Source organism: Nelumbo lutea, chromosome 4, assembly GCF_056320005.1.
Source record: "Nelumbo lutea isolate HS-2025 chromosome 4, American lotus-T2T, whole genome shotgun sequence".
Classification (NCBI taxonomy): domain Eukaryota; kingdom Viridiplantae; phylum Streptophyta; class Magnoliopsida; order Proteales; family Nelumbonaceae; genus Nelumbo; species Nelumbo lutea.
In genome coordinates, this window is record NC_142687.1 from 89,400,998 (window position 1) to 89,417,987 (window position 16,990).

Genomic DNA, 16,990 nt, shown 5'->3' on the forward strand with positions numbered 1-16,990 from the left:
AAATATGAGATTGCAATGTTCCTCCCCATTAGTAAGAGATGGTGTAACTTAAAATAAACAAGCCCAGGCCCATTAACATTTAATAACAGAAGTATGGCCCAACAATAAATATAAAGACATGACACAAATGGGCCGAGGCCCACACTGTTAAGTCCCACAACAATCAAGACATTATCCATGGTGAAAAGCTGGAGACGACTTCATTTTAATACATGCTATTTGCAACAATCTAATTCTTTTAGTGATATAGTTATCACTGAAACATTGTATGCAACTGACTTAAGGCTAGAATTTGATTTAAGACATGGGAAGAAACACTTGGAACTTTTTTCTGTTTAGGGTCTAAGAGAGTACTTGTTAAATATATGAACATGTGGTTCAATCTTTAGGATTGATGGTGGGGATAACATAACTGTTGCCAATGCTTTCATATTGTTTTTGGGTTGCCTTAACAGCCAAAATTGAGGTGTTCTATGAATTGATGAATTGACCTATTGATAATATTGAATGTAAAAGGATTTTGAAATTTTGAATCCTCCATCACCGTGATTGGAGGACTCTATAATCCATTCTTGATGTTGGTTAGGTCATGTATTTAGGTCTTATATGAGAAACTCCCACCATTTACTTTTTTCTATATTTTATGTCAGTAACAGTGAATTTATTTTATTAAAATATGTATTGAGAAGTTGTACAGTCAAGTTCCAAGCATCCCACTCTTAAGCATAACTTTACATATTATTACAGATCGTCATCCTGGAGGATTATTAAACCCTGCTACATTTGGTTCCTATTTAACCCTTTTTTGCTGGCCCATCAGAATTTTGTTGGCTGTTCTTGGAGTCCATTTGTATGCTACCTTTAGCTCTGATGCTAGCTTTATGATTTCCCTCAACGTATCTGTACTTCTTTTTTTTTTTTTTTTTTGAGAAAGTAACTGTATATACTAATTCAAAAAGCAAAAGTACATGCGATGATGTACAATTCCAAAATTGTACTTACATGTGATGATGTCCATCCAATTCTTTCTGGAATTGAATTTTCGGGTGCTCTTTTCTAGGGGGTGAATAAAATGCTAAAAAATTAGGAAACTTGAAGAAAGAGAGAATCTTCATCATCATCATTTAAGCCTTGTGCCAACCGTATGGGGTTGGCCATACCCATTAGGGCTGCAACTTGGGCTGGGTTATCCTGAACCCATCCTGAAAAAGTTGGGTTTGTTTGAAGTTTGGGTTAGGATAGGGTTGAAAAGTATGAACCTGATTTAATTTTGGGTTGGGTTAGGGTAAAGGAATTGACCAACCCAACCCAACCAAACCTCAACCTGACTTAACTTCATATTTGTATGTATAAATATAATATAAACATGTATTTATGTATGTGTACATGTATGTATATTCAATCATGCATCCATATATGTATTGATGTATTTTTTTCACTTCAAGTATTTATGTACATAAATGTATATATCTATGTATGTCAAAAATTTTAAGTTCAAAGGTAAAATACTTTGAAAACATGGTAATTATGTTCTTTTACACATAATAGTGCTAAAACTGAATTAACTTGAACCATTGAATATAGGAAACATTTGGAAGAAGGAAGTAAAGAAGTCAGGCCAATCCAAACACAATCTGAATCCAACCCTAGGATTAGGTTTGGGGATTCAACAGCTTGGGTTGGGTTAGGGTTGACCTCAACCCGACTTAACATGTTCTGGCTTCCCCCACCTCCCTAATACCCATTGTTAAATTATGAGCCCTTAAATTATTTCTCACCATTTCAACTTATCTCCTTTTTGGTCTGCCGCTATCTCTTCTGGTAGAGATGATTATGGGCTGGGCTGGATTCTTATAGGGTAGTAATGGCATTTTGGGCTGCTCAGGCCAACAGGCCCTACTTGTCATATCTTGGGCCTGATAATATATGTCCAGCTCTAGGCCAAGCTGGGTATCTGGACTTGTTCATATAAATTAATAAAAATATATTTTGAAAATAAAAAGTTTAATCTTAGTATATACTTAAATTAAAAAAAATATTGATAGTTTGATACATATATACCCACGGTTTAAAATGTCGTGACATTTCGGTAATGTCACCCGACATATGTCGGTATCAAGATATACCGACATTAACTCTCACTTGAATTAAAAAAATAAAAAAAGTCGGTCGATATTTTCACCATTTCGGTAAATATCGCCTATGCCGTTTAAAAAAACAAATATGCAATACTATCCCTATTTCCCTTTCACAGTGAATAACCATGAAAAATAAGGGGTAAAAAGGAAAAAAATAGAAGATGAGGAGTTGAGGAGAATGCATGTCTTCATCTTCCTCTTTTTCTTCGTCTTCATCTGCGGATCCCTAAAATCCTCACACAGTCGTACTGCGTCTTTGCGTCTTTGTAGAGCTTCGAAATTTCAGGTCGAGGGTTCGAATGACTAATGAACCCTTAAGCCTAAATGTTTAAGTTTGTCTTATAAAAGACATGCCGCAGTACATGATGGTCTATTTAAGTCTATATACCATCACAAAAGCAAGCCTTTAAATGGAATCTTTAAAACATAATTACAAGTATGTTATAGTGCAATAGGGTCTATTGTAATATTATAGGCCTCCTAATAGAAAACTTATAAAAAGAATCTTTAATATATTCTTATGGTCTTATTACAAGTATATGAGGGTCTATAGTAATATTATAGACCCTTATTATAGAATCCAACAAAAGTGAATAAATAATAAAAAAATCAATATTTAAGATAAAATATAAAATATTCATAAAAACAAATGATTAAACTAACTACTTATTAAAATAAAATAAAATGCATGAATAAAATGTTTTTATAATAAAATATTAAATGGTTTGTCTAGTTTATATAGTGATATTGTATACCCTCATTATAAAAGAAAAAAATGAAATAATAATAAGAAAGCTTATATTTGAGATAATATTCATAAATAACAAAAAATAGTGAGATATTTTATATAATAATAAAAATATTACTTAAACTAATTACTTATTAGAATAAAACAAAATAATTTTCTTAATAATAAAATATTAAATGGTTTATATTGTTTAGACGATTTAATTCTAATTATTTATTAGAACAAAAAGATATGCATCATGGAAGATAATAGTCTAGAAAGGTGCATTAATGTTTATTTTATCATTTTACAAAATATCATTGCATATTTCCACAATGTCTATGATTTTTACAATATTCTCATCTGACACTTCCGACATTATTGACATTTGTCCTATATTTGGGTAATCGACATTCCCATCGACATCGACATTTTAAACCTTGTATATACCATAACTATTATCTATATAGTACATATATGTTATTGTATTATGTTATATTATATTATTTATATAAAACATCTGGGCTGCCTGGGCCTAGAATTTTAGGGCACCCAGCCCACATCATGTTTGGGTTTTGATGTGGGGGGCTGAGCAGAAATGATCAACCCTATCTTCTTGCTCCTTCAAGTTATAAGTGATCACTTCTTCTTACTGAGGCCGGAGACGGTTTTCTCTGCATATGACAAACCATCATAGTCTACTTTCCCTCATTTTATCACCTCATTTTTTATCTTATCCATTCTAGTTTTCATACTCATCAAATTTGGGATTAGTTTTTCAGGTTGTGGAATCTGTTTTGACAGATGAAGGGTATAGGTCTTGGAATTGAGTGGACATGGAAAGGTTTAAAGGGCTGGGCTGAGGTGTAAGCATTTTCAAAAGGTCATTGTTGTGGACTAACTAATACTGAGTTTTATTTGTAGAATGATGTTTGGGGGTTGCTTTTTCTTTCTTGCCCTTTGGGTGTTGATTGATTGGTGAACATTTGTTTTACTTTCACAGACATATGTATTTGGTAGTGGGGCAGGTGATATTATTGAAAACCAGTGTGCATGGGGTTCATATGTGAGGGGGTGAATGAAGTTTGTAACCTTTTGTTTTTCTCTCAGTGTTGTTTTGTTACCAGCTAATAGGTTCTGTGAGTGAACAACTATATGCATTTTCATCATATTATGAAAAAACATTAACTTTTTTAAGAGTGTCCTGTTATGGATATTTTTAAGCTTTCTGTGTTCTTCCAGGCCAAAATGGGAAGGTGGTGAATTTGAAGGTGATGAGAAAAGACGAACAGATGCACTTCGATTAGCCATGGAACTGGGAGCTGATTACATTGATATTGAGCTTCAGGTTTCTTTCTTCTTAATAAAACTAAAGCATACTTCAAATATTGACACAATGAGGAATTTTACAGCCAGTGAACTTGCTGGTTATACAACACCCAATTTAATATATGTTGCATGAATTTTTTATAGTAAATCACAAATTTCATTAAAAGAAAAAAGATTATGGACTTAGATGAACTTCCACCATACATACATCATCAATTCAATCAGTATTTGGCTTTAATTGAAAACCCCAGATCAAATTTAATTGTCCCCATTACAAAACTCAAAGTCAACCACAAGTTGGAACCAAAATTTTCTCTTTTCACATCTATAAGTTCAGAATGTGCTAGTTTCCCATCCATAATCAATAAACAAATGCTCACTATTAATTTGTCTCTTGACCTTACCATGCTATCAATTAGTTGGTGTTTGGTTTTCTACAAAGAAGTATTTTTTTTACCTATATCAATTAACCATCAGTAGAAAAGTAAAAAAGTACTTTTGAGAAGTAAAATAAATGGAAAATATTTATTGATTTAACCAACAAATAATAAGCAGAAAGGAGAAGAGAAAGATCCAGACCACTTGAAGAGAGTTGAGAGAGAGAAGTAGGTTTTTGGGAGAAGAGAATCGAACAGTCTCGCAGCCCCCTTATTCATGTCTTATTAATTCTAATCATAGCTTAAAAGAGTGCCCTTAACAGGGCGGCTGCACTAATAATCACTTAAGAGACAACTAATAAACTCAGGCCCATAAACATAATGAGAAATAACAATAAAGCTTACGGTCCAATAAGCATAATGGCTGAAGGTGCTAGCTGAATGACTCGCAACTTTGTCTTGTAGTGGAAGATTATTAACTAGTAAAATATTTGAGGATATAGCAACAAACTAAACTTCACTTCCAGCCCTTCTTTTTATCAGTAACGGCAGAATTTATTAATAATAAGGAACTTTAATTACAAGAGAGGGGGTGGTAATCTTTCTTAACTCCGCCATTTTAGCAAAACAAAATTACAAGATTATAAATGAGCCCAAAAGAGAGATCCCCTATTCACCCCTTGTTTGGCTAACCCATAAGCAAGTGAGTTAGCAGTTCTCTTTACCCAACTGGATTTCACCTCAATGTCCCTAGTCAGCCACTTAAAATTTTTTTTTCATTGCTGTAGTTCCAGATGCCAGAGTTATCTTCCTTTATCCATCTCACCACCACCTCTGAGTCACCTTCAAAACCACTTTTCTTAAGTTCAGCTCCCTTGCTCTTTGGCACCTTCTAGAGCCGCAAGTATCTCAGCCCTAAGAGAACCTCCTTCTCCAATAGGGCCTGAGAACATGGCTATAATAAGCCCCTCATTGTTCCTGAACACTCCCCCTATACCAAAGAGCCATGGGTTCCTTAAACTACTTCCATCAAAATTCAGCTTCATGAATCCAGGTGGGGGAGAGGTCCAAGAGGGAGAAGAAACCATATCAAGCTGGGCAAAATTAGCTATCTCATCAAGTCATCCAAGGAAAAACTGTGAATAGGTTCAAAGATTTCAACTAGTGAGCCACCCTTAAATGTATTAACTCCATTACTTTCTCAATGGTTCTCTCCTTTTCTGAGAAAGTACGTGAGTTTCTTTCTTCCCAGATAGACCAGCAGACTGCAGCCCTCATACATCTCCACATAATTCTCCCTCTTTTTAAAGGCCAACTAAAGTAAGAAGGAGAGAAGAGGCTTTGCACATTCAAAGGAGGGGTCCATCTGCACCCAAAAAGGGAGAAAACCCATTCCCAAATAGTTCTAGCAAACGACAAGAAATAAAAAGGTGGTAACTAGTTTCCCCTTCAACTTTACAAAGAATACACCTATGTGGGAATAAACAATGATTGGGTCTCTTTCTTTGAAGCAAATCACTTGTGTTAATTCTTTCCAGGAATGCTTCCCAACAAAAACTACCAACCTGAGGAGGAATGGGCTTGCTCCAAACCTCTTTAATAGCAAAACAGACCACTAGAGGTAGAAGGCTGAGATAAGGTCTCAAAGAAGGAACACAAGAGAAAGTATCAGAGGAGGATGGGGTCCGAATTTTGATATCTTCCTAAGAGTGGTCCAAAAAAACATTCTCAAGAATGGTTAACAAGGTCGAAGTACTCCCAAGGTATGTGTCCCTAATGGCCCTTCTCAAGCCCAAGTTCCACCCAAACCCAGAAGAGGAGTCTGAAGGCACAAGAAAAGATGAGATGGGTTCATTCTTCAGGTTAGATAGGGCATACTGGTCCATCAGAGGGGAATCCCCAACTCAAGTTTGCTCCCGAAACTTTATAAGATTGCCAGAATTCACATCATACCTAATCCATAGGAAAAAAATTGGAAGAAGATCATGGATGGCTTTCCAAGGAGAAGCACCTGTAGTCCTTGCCAGAATTCTAGGGTCCCAGCCATTGTCCTCCAGCCCATGAATGCTAGCCACTATCTTTGTCCATAATTTTTCTTTTTCCAATGAAAGTCTCCATAGCCACTTCCCCAATAAAGTCATATTTCTTTTCTTGATGTTCCCAAACCCAAGACCACCTAGCTTCTTACATCTAGTTACCACCTCCCACTCCACCCTATGGTCCTTCTTCTCCTCTCCTGGATCCCACAAAAAGTCTCTCATTAGCTTTTTCGGTTTATTAGAGACTTTTGTGGAAATCTTAAAAATTGACAAGAAATACACATGTTGGTTAGCTAGGGTAGACCTAATCAAAGTGATTCTCCCCCCTAAGGAGAGATAGTTTCTCCCCCAAGAAGCTAGTCTTTTCTCAAAACTTTCCACCACTGGGTTCCAAAACTCTCATTCTTGGGATCATCTCCTAGGGGAAGACCTAAGTAATTCACATGCCACTCTGAAACTGCACAACCTAACAGGCCTGCATATTCACTTAATTCCCTTTCCTCCATGTTCACCCCCACTATACAACTCTTATCAAAGTTCACTTTAAGATTGGACATCTGCTCAAAGAGTTGTATTGTCAATTTCATGTTCCTAACCCAATTAATGTCCCCACCTTCATAGAACAGAATGGTATCATCTGCAAACTGCAGGTGTGTAAGTGGAATCTCCTCCCTTCCAACTCTCTAGCCTCTTAGCAAAGACTTTATAACTTCCTGAATATCTTATTCACTAAAAGTCACAACAATGAGCCATTGAGTTCAGCTACATCATCTATTATCATATGGCCCTTAATTTAAAGAAACTTACTTATAACCAATAAAAGTAACATATGTGATAGGTTACTTTTAAATAAGTAACTTACTATAAAATTATTGACAAACCAAATGCCACTTTACTGTTCAGTCCCTAAAAATTCATGCACCACCGTATGGTATATGACTTTATCTTACTGAGAAACTGAGATATGGTAGTACTTTCTTTTGTGTGTAAAAGAAGGGATTGAGCAAGCTCCTTAGCATCTATGTTGCACAAATGGAAAGAACAGATCATAGACAATGTGCTGGTCATGGAGTTTACTTCAAAAACTAAACTGCCTGATACGGGCATAACAACCATTTTGAAATGTCTAACATCATCCCTTTCAAACCAAGGAAATATATGATAATTTCATAATCACATTTTTGCCGAAACATAAGGTATTGTATATATATAACAAAAAAAAAAATTGCATCTGCACCCATGTACACCAAGGCACTGTACAATGAGAATATAAGCAAAATAAATGCGACTATTAACAAAAAAAAAAAGATGCTTTCTCCTTTTCTTTCTTTATTCCCCTTAATACCACTGCTGTTAATCCTTAGGCTTTCCTAGTCAAGTTCATAATGGTTGATCCACTCCTGAAGTTTGAGCATTTAGTTGGGGGTGTAGTGCATCTGACTCCTAGTTTTCTGTATCTTGAAGGTTGCTCGTGAATTCATCAATTCCATATGTGGAAGAAAGCCTCAAAACTTGAAAATTATAGTTTCTTCTCATAACTATCAGAATACTCCATCAGTTGAGGGTATTGGCGACCTGGTTGCAAGAATACAAGCTACTGGAGCAGACATAGTTAAGATTGCAACAACTGCGTTGGATATCACAGATGTGGTACACATGTTTCAAATAACTGTCCATTCCCAGGTAAGTAATTTATATAGCATCTAGGTTCTTTATGAATTTCTAGAATTTCTTATACCTTTAATCATTATGTCAATTTCAATATGAATATGAACTCTACACCACTATGTTATGATATCATCTTTGTGGAAATGTAATAACAGATTGAAGATTTTTGGGGTGATATATGTTAATAAGTTTATAATATAATATTAGTGCAGAGATGCCAATATAACTTCATGATGTTCTTTCTCTTCCTCTTTTATGTTTCTTTTCTTTTACCCTTTTGTCCTACCAAAATTTTTTATTATTGATAAGAAAAATTGTTTTTCTTATAATGTTTTTTTACCAATAACAAGATATACAAGGATATGTACCTGAGTGTATTATGTATGCAAAAACATATAATGTTATGAAAGAGATACTATTTAGAGGCATCTGTAATTTTGACATTTAATTATGTTTACTTTGGTCACCAAAAAAAATAGTCAAAGGGACTGATGCCATATTTAGAACAAGCGTGGGCTGCTAACAGTCTTCAGGGGAGGAACGTCGTAATCTCCAAAGAGGGTGCTAACAGAAGTGGTTGGAAAATCATGGACCATCCAAAAACACAGAGAGGGAAAGAGGAGCAAGTTGGCCTTGAGATTTCCTAATGTAAATCGTCATCATCTAAGCCGTGTTCCAACTATATGGGGTCGGTTAAATGAATCCTGTTTGCAACTCAGTTCCATTTAATGTTGCACCCATTGTTAAATTATGAGCACTTGAATAATTTCTTACTGTTCAAGTTCAACCCATGTCCTTTTTTTCTGCTCCTGGCTCTTCTAGCTCCTTCAACTTGCAATAGATCACTTCTTACTGGTGCTGTAGATGGTCTTCATATGCACATGACCAAGCCATCTTAGTCTACTTTCTCTCATTTTATCACCTATTGGAGCTTCTAGTTTCCTCCGAATGACTTCATTTCTGACCCTATCCTTTCTAGTTTTTCCACCCATCCATCTCAGTAGTGTCAGAACCAGTCGAATGAGACAAGAATAGGGTTGAAGGGTGTGTTCTGAAGTTCACACTCCCAAGAAAGAATGATATTTATATTAGCTTAATACAAAAAGATGAAAGGACAATTCTTTCCCAAGAAACTAAGAAAGAAAAAGAACAAATACATAAGCTTACATATGATATAGGATATAACCTTACTCCTAAGCTTATGATACAAGATCTATACATATAGGAGATGGCCTAATGAAAATCTTGACCCATAATGAAGTACTTGGTAGAAGAGTGCAAATCTGTTACTTGGGAGAGGATGGTGGTCCCTTTGAGATCTCAAAATATGCTTCCATTTTCAACCTTTCATTAGAGAATGTAGAACGGTCCCTTGTTATATGAGCTAAAACTGATTCTCAATTCAGTAATAGTGCCCATCTCTATTCCTTTGGAAGTAGAACAACCTTAGGTGAATCTAAGAGTACTGATGTCATCCTTCTTTTCACCCATAGGCGGTGGCCTTCAGTTAATGTTTGAGTTCAAATCCATTGTAAAATGCAGATGGATCAGCCACTTCCTTTTTGGCTTAGGCTGAGAGAATTATACTTATATGGGAGATCTCTTTTGGAAATTGGTGAGGTAAACCCCTAAACATTGACAAACGGAGATCTATCCATGGATATTGTCAAGGTTAGGTACTGTGGGCTGTTGATGACTCCTTGGCACTTCAGTATTTCAGGTCATTGCTTCTTTCATTTACATTGAAAATGTATAAAAGACAAATGGTTCCATGGAGTTCTATAGATCTAAACCAGTTACACCAGCTCACAGTGCAGTGGTCATTCTACATCTACATTCCATGCCAGTTAGATATAAGAAAAATAACCAGGAATATAAATTTCTTTCTAAAGTGAAAGCAATGATTCATGTTATTCAATGGGCTACTGGAAAATGTTTAAGGAGCAGGATGACATGATAATTGTCAAATGATATTATAGCAATGTAATTTTCTTCAACCTTATTAAAAAGATGATAATTGTCAATTAAGGTCCTTCCAAATTGATTATCCAGGGTGGCTTTTCTCAACTCTCATCAAAGCATATATTTATGGCATAGGTGAAATTTCTATTCAATGCTTCCTTGAGATGAATTAGTATCATCATGCGGTAGGAATTTGTAAATAGGTAGATTAGTCCTATTCAGTTCTAGGTTCGAAGTATGACCCACTTGGTATTTATAATGAATAAGTTGAATTACAAAAGACAGTATTGTCCCTTACAAGAGATGGGATACATAACTTAAACTTGAATAAAACAGACCATCCACTTCTAATTAGATAGTAAAAAGACCAAAATACCCATATACCGTCGACTCTAACACTCCCCCTCAAACTGGAGAGTATATGTGTCATATAGTCCCAACTTGTCACTTATGTAATCTACTCTGCCCTGAGATAGCCCCTTTGTAAAAAGATCTGCCCACTAGTTTCCTAAGCTCACATGAGATGTAGTTATCACTCCACTATTCACTTCTTCTCTTACAAAGTGGCAATCGACTTCAATATGCTTTGTTCTTTCATGGAAGACTGGATTGGAAGAGATTTGTACAACAACTTGATTATCATAGTATAACCTCATGGGTTTGTCAATTGAGAACCCCATCTCTTGTAACAAATTCTTCAACCAAAATAGTTCACATGCAGTATGAGCCATAGCCCTGTACTCAGCTTCTACACTGCTCCTTGCCACCATTGTTTGTTTCTTGCTCTTCCAAGTTACCAGATTGCCAACAAGGAAGGTACAATATCCTATAGTTGACCTTCTATCTGACACAGAACCAGCCCAATCAACATCTGTATACCCTTCTATCTCAAGAGTTCCTCCACTTTTGTATAACAGACCACGACCTGGAGCACCCTTCAGATACCTAACTATTCTTAGAACTACTTCCCAATGAGGAATCTGAGGATGTTGCATAAACCAACTTACCATACTTACAGCAAATGATATATCCAGCCTTGTGATAGTCAGATAGTTCAATTTTCCCACCAACCTCTTGTACCTTCTAGGATCATCAAACTCTTCACTTGCATTAATACTCAACTTAGCATTTGGTTCCATAGGTGTCATGGCTAGTTTGGCACCTAACAGCCATATTTCTTCAAGCATGTCAAGGACATGTTTCCTTTGACATAAGTTAATTACATGCCTTGACCTTGCAACTTCTATTCCCAGGAAGTACTTTAGTGTACCCAGATCTTTCGTGCTGAAGTGATCTTGTAGGAAGTTCTTCCATTTGTCAATCCCATTGTTGTTGATGCAGCATGATCTGGGCACTCCTAGTTGGCCGAAACTTGGCTCCTAGCTGTGACGGACGACACCTAAGAGGAAGAGGAAAGTGAAGGGTTCCCGGGGAGCTCTCCTGGCGGGAACACTCCGATGGCTAAGTTAGAACCCTAAGGAAAACTCAAAGAAAACACTAAGAGTTAAGAGTGTTGAAAGTGCTAGCTTCAATACATTTGCTTCGTGAGGATCGGGGTCCTCTTATACCGGATCTCAGTCACACCAGGCGTAACCACCACTACCCTAGCCGTTACTGTTAGGGCTGAGGTGGCAGGTGCAAGCTGCTGCTGTAGGGTACAGACTCATCAGGCGTGCCATGCTTTTCAGAGATGGCAGGCACAACGCCGCCTGGCAAGGGATGTGGGCACTGCCACCGGATCCAGCAGGTATGGATGTCAGGCGGATCTCCCCTGTAGGCTGCCGAGCTGCTTTGCACTGAACCGCCTAGAGCTAGTTTGCTCGGAACCAAGGTGCCAAGGTGCTCGCACTGGAGGTGAGCCTTAAGAAAGTACGAACAGGAGTCTCGACGGTGCTGTCCCGAGGTGTTTTTCCCTCGGGACACTTAGCCAAAAGCTGGGGTGCTCCCTTCTTAGGAAGGTAGAGCTCAGAGCCCCTTAGGAGGAGCTCGGGTCTCAAGGGGAGCTGGGGGCCCTTTGCACGGGGGGAGCTCGGGGCGCTCCACCCTCAGGCTTGGGGCGAGCTGGACCTTGCTTCTCGGTGAGTTGTCACACCCGTCGAGTCGTTTGGTCAGGCCTCGGCGAGCTTGTTACGCTGAGTTGTGGCCAGGCTATCGCGCTGAGTTGTCACTTATGCCAGGTCATGTCCACGTGTCCCAGTGCTACGAGGTCGGGCCAAATCACCCTACATCAGTTGTCACTCCCAGTTATGACAATATCGTCCACCATACACCACTAGCAATATTTTCCCATCTTTTGAATCATGGATGAACACGGAATGATCTACCCGACACTGTTTCATCCCAAAGTTCTTCACTACTTCACTAAATCTACCAAACCATGCATGTGGAGATTGTTTCAGCCCATAAATTTCCTTTTTAAATTTACAAACTTTACCATCCTCCCCCTGAGCAACAAACCCTGGTGGTTGCTCCATATATACCTCCTCAATTAGATCAAATGCAAAAAGGCATTCTTGATGTCAAGTTGCATGAGAGGTCAGTCATACATTGCTGCTAATAAAATCAATACCCAAACTGAGCCAATTTTAGCCATAGGAGAAAATGTCTCCATATAGTCCACACCATACAACTGAGAATAGCCCTTGGCCACTAACCTGACCTTTAATAGTTCCACATTGCCATCTAGAAGATACTTCACTGTGTAAACCCACTTACACCCAACAACATGCTTACCGGGAGGAAGAGTAGTAAGTTCCCATGTGTGATTGTGTTGTAAAACAGACAATTACTCTTCCATTGCTTGTCACCACTCTGGAGAGGTAAGAACTCTAGAGAGGTAAGAGCTTCCTGGACAGTTTTGGGAGTGGAAACAAAGGATAGCAAGGATATAAAATGGCGATGTGAAGCAGAAAGGTGAGCAATTGAATCATAATGAGAAATAGGATGAGATGTACAACTACGTTTACCTTTCCACAATGCAATAGGAAGATCAAGGTCCGAAGGAGGAGGTGCAACCATAGGATCTGTCAATGAGGATTGAACTAGAGGAGGGGCTAGTGCTCTTCTATGAGTACACACTTATCGGATTGGTGGCCTCTTAGTAGTAACCTGTACGGGAGAGGGAGGGGAGGGAACAAGAACCATGAGAGGGGGATCTGCAACTAGAACAAGAACCACGAGAAGGGGGTCCTCAACTGGAACAAGAAGTGGAACCACGAGGGAAGGAGAATGGACCTTAGTACTCGAGAGAAATGGGACTGACTCAAAGAAAGTGACACCCGAACACACAAATGACTTATGAGAGTTAGGGATATAGCACTTATACCCTTTTTGAGTTCTGGAGTATCCAAGGAAGATGCATTTAGTAGCACATGCATATAATTTGTCTAAACCAAGCCCTAAATTTTGGACAAAACAAACACATCCAAAGACTCTCGAGGTAAGAGGAAACGAAGACAGAGTGGGAAACAATACTGAGAAAGGGGATTGACTTCTAAGGATAGACATGGGCATCCGGTTGATGAGGAAACATGATGTTAGGACAACATTACTCCAAAAACGCTTTGGAACATTCATATTAAGCATAATGGACCAAGCAGTTTCAAGTAAGTGTCAGTTTTTCCATTCAGCCACACTGTTCTGTTGTGGGGTATAGGAACAAGAGGTTTGATGAATTATCCCATGGTGTTCTATGTATTGTTGAAATGGTGTTGAGGTGTACTCTTTTGCATTATCAGAGCAGAGAATTTTAATATGAACTCCAAATTTGGTACGTATTTCACATAAATTTTTTGAAAAATAAAGAACAATTCACCGTGATCTTTCATAAGGTAGAGCCATGCCATCCAAAAAATTACAAAATACTCATAACCATTGTATGACACCACTTTATTTGGACCCCAAACATCTGAATGAACTAAAGAAAAATGACTCAAGACACGACTATCAACTCTTGGGCTAAAAGAGACTCTATGGTGTTTCCCAAGCTGACATGACTCACAATCCAACAATGAAAGATGACTTAAGGACGGAACTAGAGACCTCAGAGCCTTGAGAGATGAATGACCAAGTTTGTAATGCTATCGGAGAGGAGTAAGAGATGACTGAAATGCTACTGGCGGGCCACCACCATCAAGGTAATACAATCCACCTATCTCATGTCCTCCACCTATCTCATGTTAATCTACTAACATGCATAAGGTTAAAAGGGAACTTGGGAACATATGAAACAGAGGATAAAGACAAGGAGGTAAGATCAACATCACCAACACCACAAATGGGCGAGGTAGAACCGCTAGCAAGGGTAACTGTTTGGGATGTAGAAGACTGAGAAAGTGAAGAAAACATATTTGGAGTCCCAGACATATGATTCGAGGCTCTAGAGTCAATGATCCAGTGTGAAGGTTTGGAAGCCAAGTAAGTCATACCTGAGTGGGCAAGAGTAGTTGTGTTCTACTGAGAGGATGTCTTATGGAACTTCTCATATACCTCATGTGGTACACTCACCATCTCTTTCCCAGAAGCACCAGTAGATATGGAGGGAGTTTGATCAGTTTGTTGATTTTCACTAACTGTACCACTGCCACTAGTCACAGCATGGTTAGCCAAAGTGTTGGGTGAACCATGTAAATCATAGTAGAAATTAACAATGTGCCCCTCTAATCCATAGTATGTGCATTTTCTAGTTGCATTACTTCTTCTACAACAACCTCCCCCTAACACTCGACCTCCACTATGGCCACTAGAACAATTAAAGTTAGGACCACCTCGGTTCCGTGGAAACCCACTGCCACCACCTCCACCACCTCTATGTCCACGACCTCCCACTTTAGTCACCACAAAACCAGATCTGTTCGAGAGAGAAGAAGACTCTGTAGAATCAATAGATATCCTCCGAAGACGGGTAAATACTTCTTCAAGCTAGGGGAAAGCAGACCCCCCCTAGTATTTGTGCTTGAACAAGTTCATATTCAGCCTTCAAACCCACTAGAAATCTTGTCACATCAAGTTGCTCTTGCTGTTGTTGTTAAATCTGAACATTCGGAGTCAGAGGATGATATACGTTAAGCTCATTATGGATATTTCTCATGCTTGCATAGTATTCCTCCAAGCTTTGGTTACCTTGCTTCAAACTAAAGTACTCTTAGTAAAGTTGATATACCCTAGTGGTATTATCTTGGCCGGAATAAAGTTTCTTAGCATGGTCCTAAATTTCTTTAGTTGTATCTAGAAACATAAAATTCACACTGATTTTAGGTTCCATGCTATTCTACAACCAGGTTATAATTTGTGCATCCTTCTATTCTCAACCACTGAATCCTAGAGAATTAGAGGGGGATTTCTCCTCTCTCACATGTTTTACTTTTTTCTTGGCATTTTAAAACACTTCCACAGATTTGGTCCACGGCACATAGTTCTCACTATTCAACTTAATAGATGTCATTTGAACATTTAAGTAATATGGAGAAATCATAACACTTGTTTTATTGTCACTCCCATCTCCAATTGATGCCATCTTAACTAGTTCACCTCACTTCACAAAGGAATCACTATTATAAACAAAGTAGTCACCTTCTACTATTCAGCACCACACACCACACACTACTCAACAGACTATAATTATGACCACACTACTGCTGTCATGAATTCAGCATTCGAAAACCCTACTTTCAACTCACATATCCAGGTATAAACAGAAGGAACAGAGGCTTATATGCATACCTATCAATTCATACTGCCACATAAATGAAATCCATACCAAAAGAAGGCAGCCACAGTCCACTACTAGTCGAATAAATATTTCTGTTCACACCTGTCCACAACCAGCCCTCTTCATACCATCGAATAGAGGGTATCTAGTACACCACCACAACAACCGGAGGCATATTTACCTCCAAGAACAAAAAAGACCACTCCTTTTTGGCCCTTTATCAAACTTCCAATCTGTCTAGGAGATACAAAAAAAACTGATATGGCTGGCGGCGATCCCAAGAAGACGAAGGGTGATGAGAAAAAAAGTAGAACTGGTTTCTTATTGCTCTGATACCATGTAAATAGGTAGATTAATCCTATTCAGTTCTAGGTTTGAAGTCACTCTACCCGGCCGGTCCACTTGGTATTTCTAATGAATAAGTTGAATTTCAAAAGACAGTATTGTCCCTTACGAGAGATGGGACACATAACTTAAACTTGAATAAAACAGGCCATTCACTTCTAATTAGATAGACAAAAGACCAAAATACCCCTGTACTGTCAACTCTAACAGAATTAATTGGAGGTCTTGTGGCATTAAGAATGAGGGCATCATCTTATTGATCTAGAGATTCTGAACCATCTGATGCACATTTAAAGGAGAACCCCAACTGCTAAGCAGATTAGCAACAAATCTGGACCCCCTCTTCCCCATGCTAGTAAGGAAGCAGGGAATTATTGTTCTCTGAGTTGTGAGGAGAAGGCCTGAAATCTTTCTGCACTGATTTTGATCTCCATTAGGAGCCTACAGTACTCTTTATGGTTTCTTGAGATGGTAAATGCCTGTTGAGATCTCCTTTCCTCATGGAGATTTTGCCAAAGATGGGGATTTTGAAGATAATGCCTGTCCTGATCTAGGCCTTAAAACTTTATTTTAACTCCAATACACCCATATTGTTTTTGAAACTCAATGAATGTTCAAGTTGGATAACCCTAAGATTCCCTTTAAATTTGATGACATATTAGTCTCCCTTGGACCAGGAAAAGGAATATTTGTTT

General features: G+C 38.1%; 1 protein-coding gene across 2 annotated transcripts in view; it reads left to right on the forward strand.

The window, feature by feature from the left end:
• Nucleotides 1-16,990, forward strand: part of LOC148861670 (bifunctional 3-dehydroquinate dehydratase/shikimate dehydrogenase, chloroplastic-like) — a 59,124-nt gene that overhangs the window by 7,111 nt on the left and 35,023 nt on the right. For both annotated transcript variants that reach the window (XM_088986745.1, XM_088986746.1), the window contains exons 2-3: nucleotides 4,108-4,213; nucleotides 8,075-8,293. In XM_088986745.1, the coding sequence (XP_088842871.1) occupies nucleotides 4,108-4,213; nucleotides 8,075-8,293 (325 nt within the window). The remainder of the gene's footprint in view (nucleotides 1-4,107; nucleotides 4,214-8,074; nucleotides 8,294-16,990) is intronic.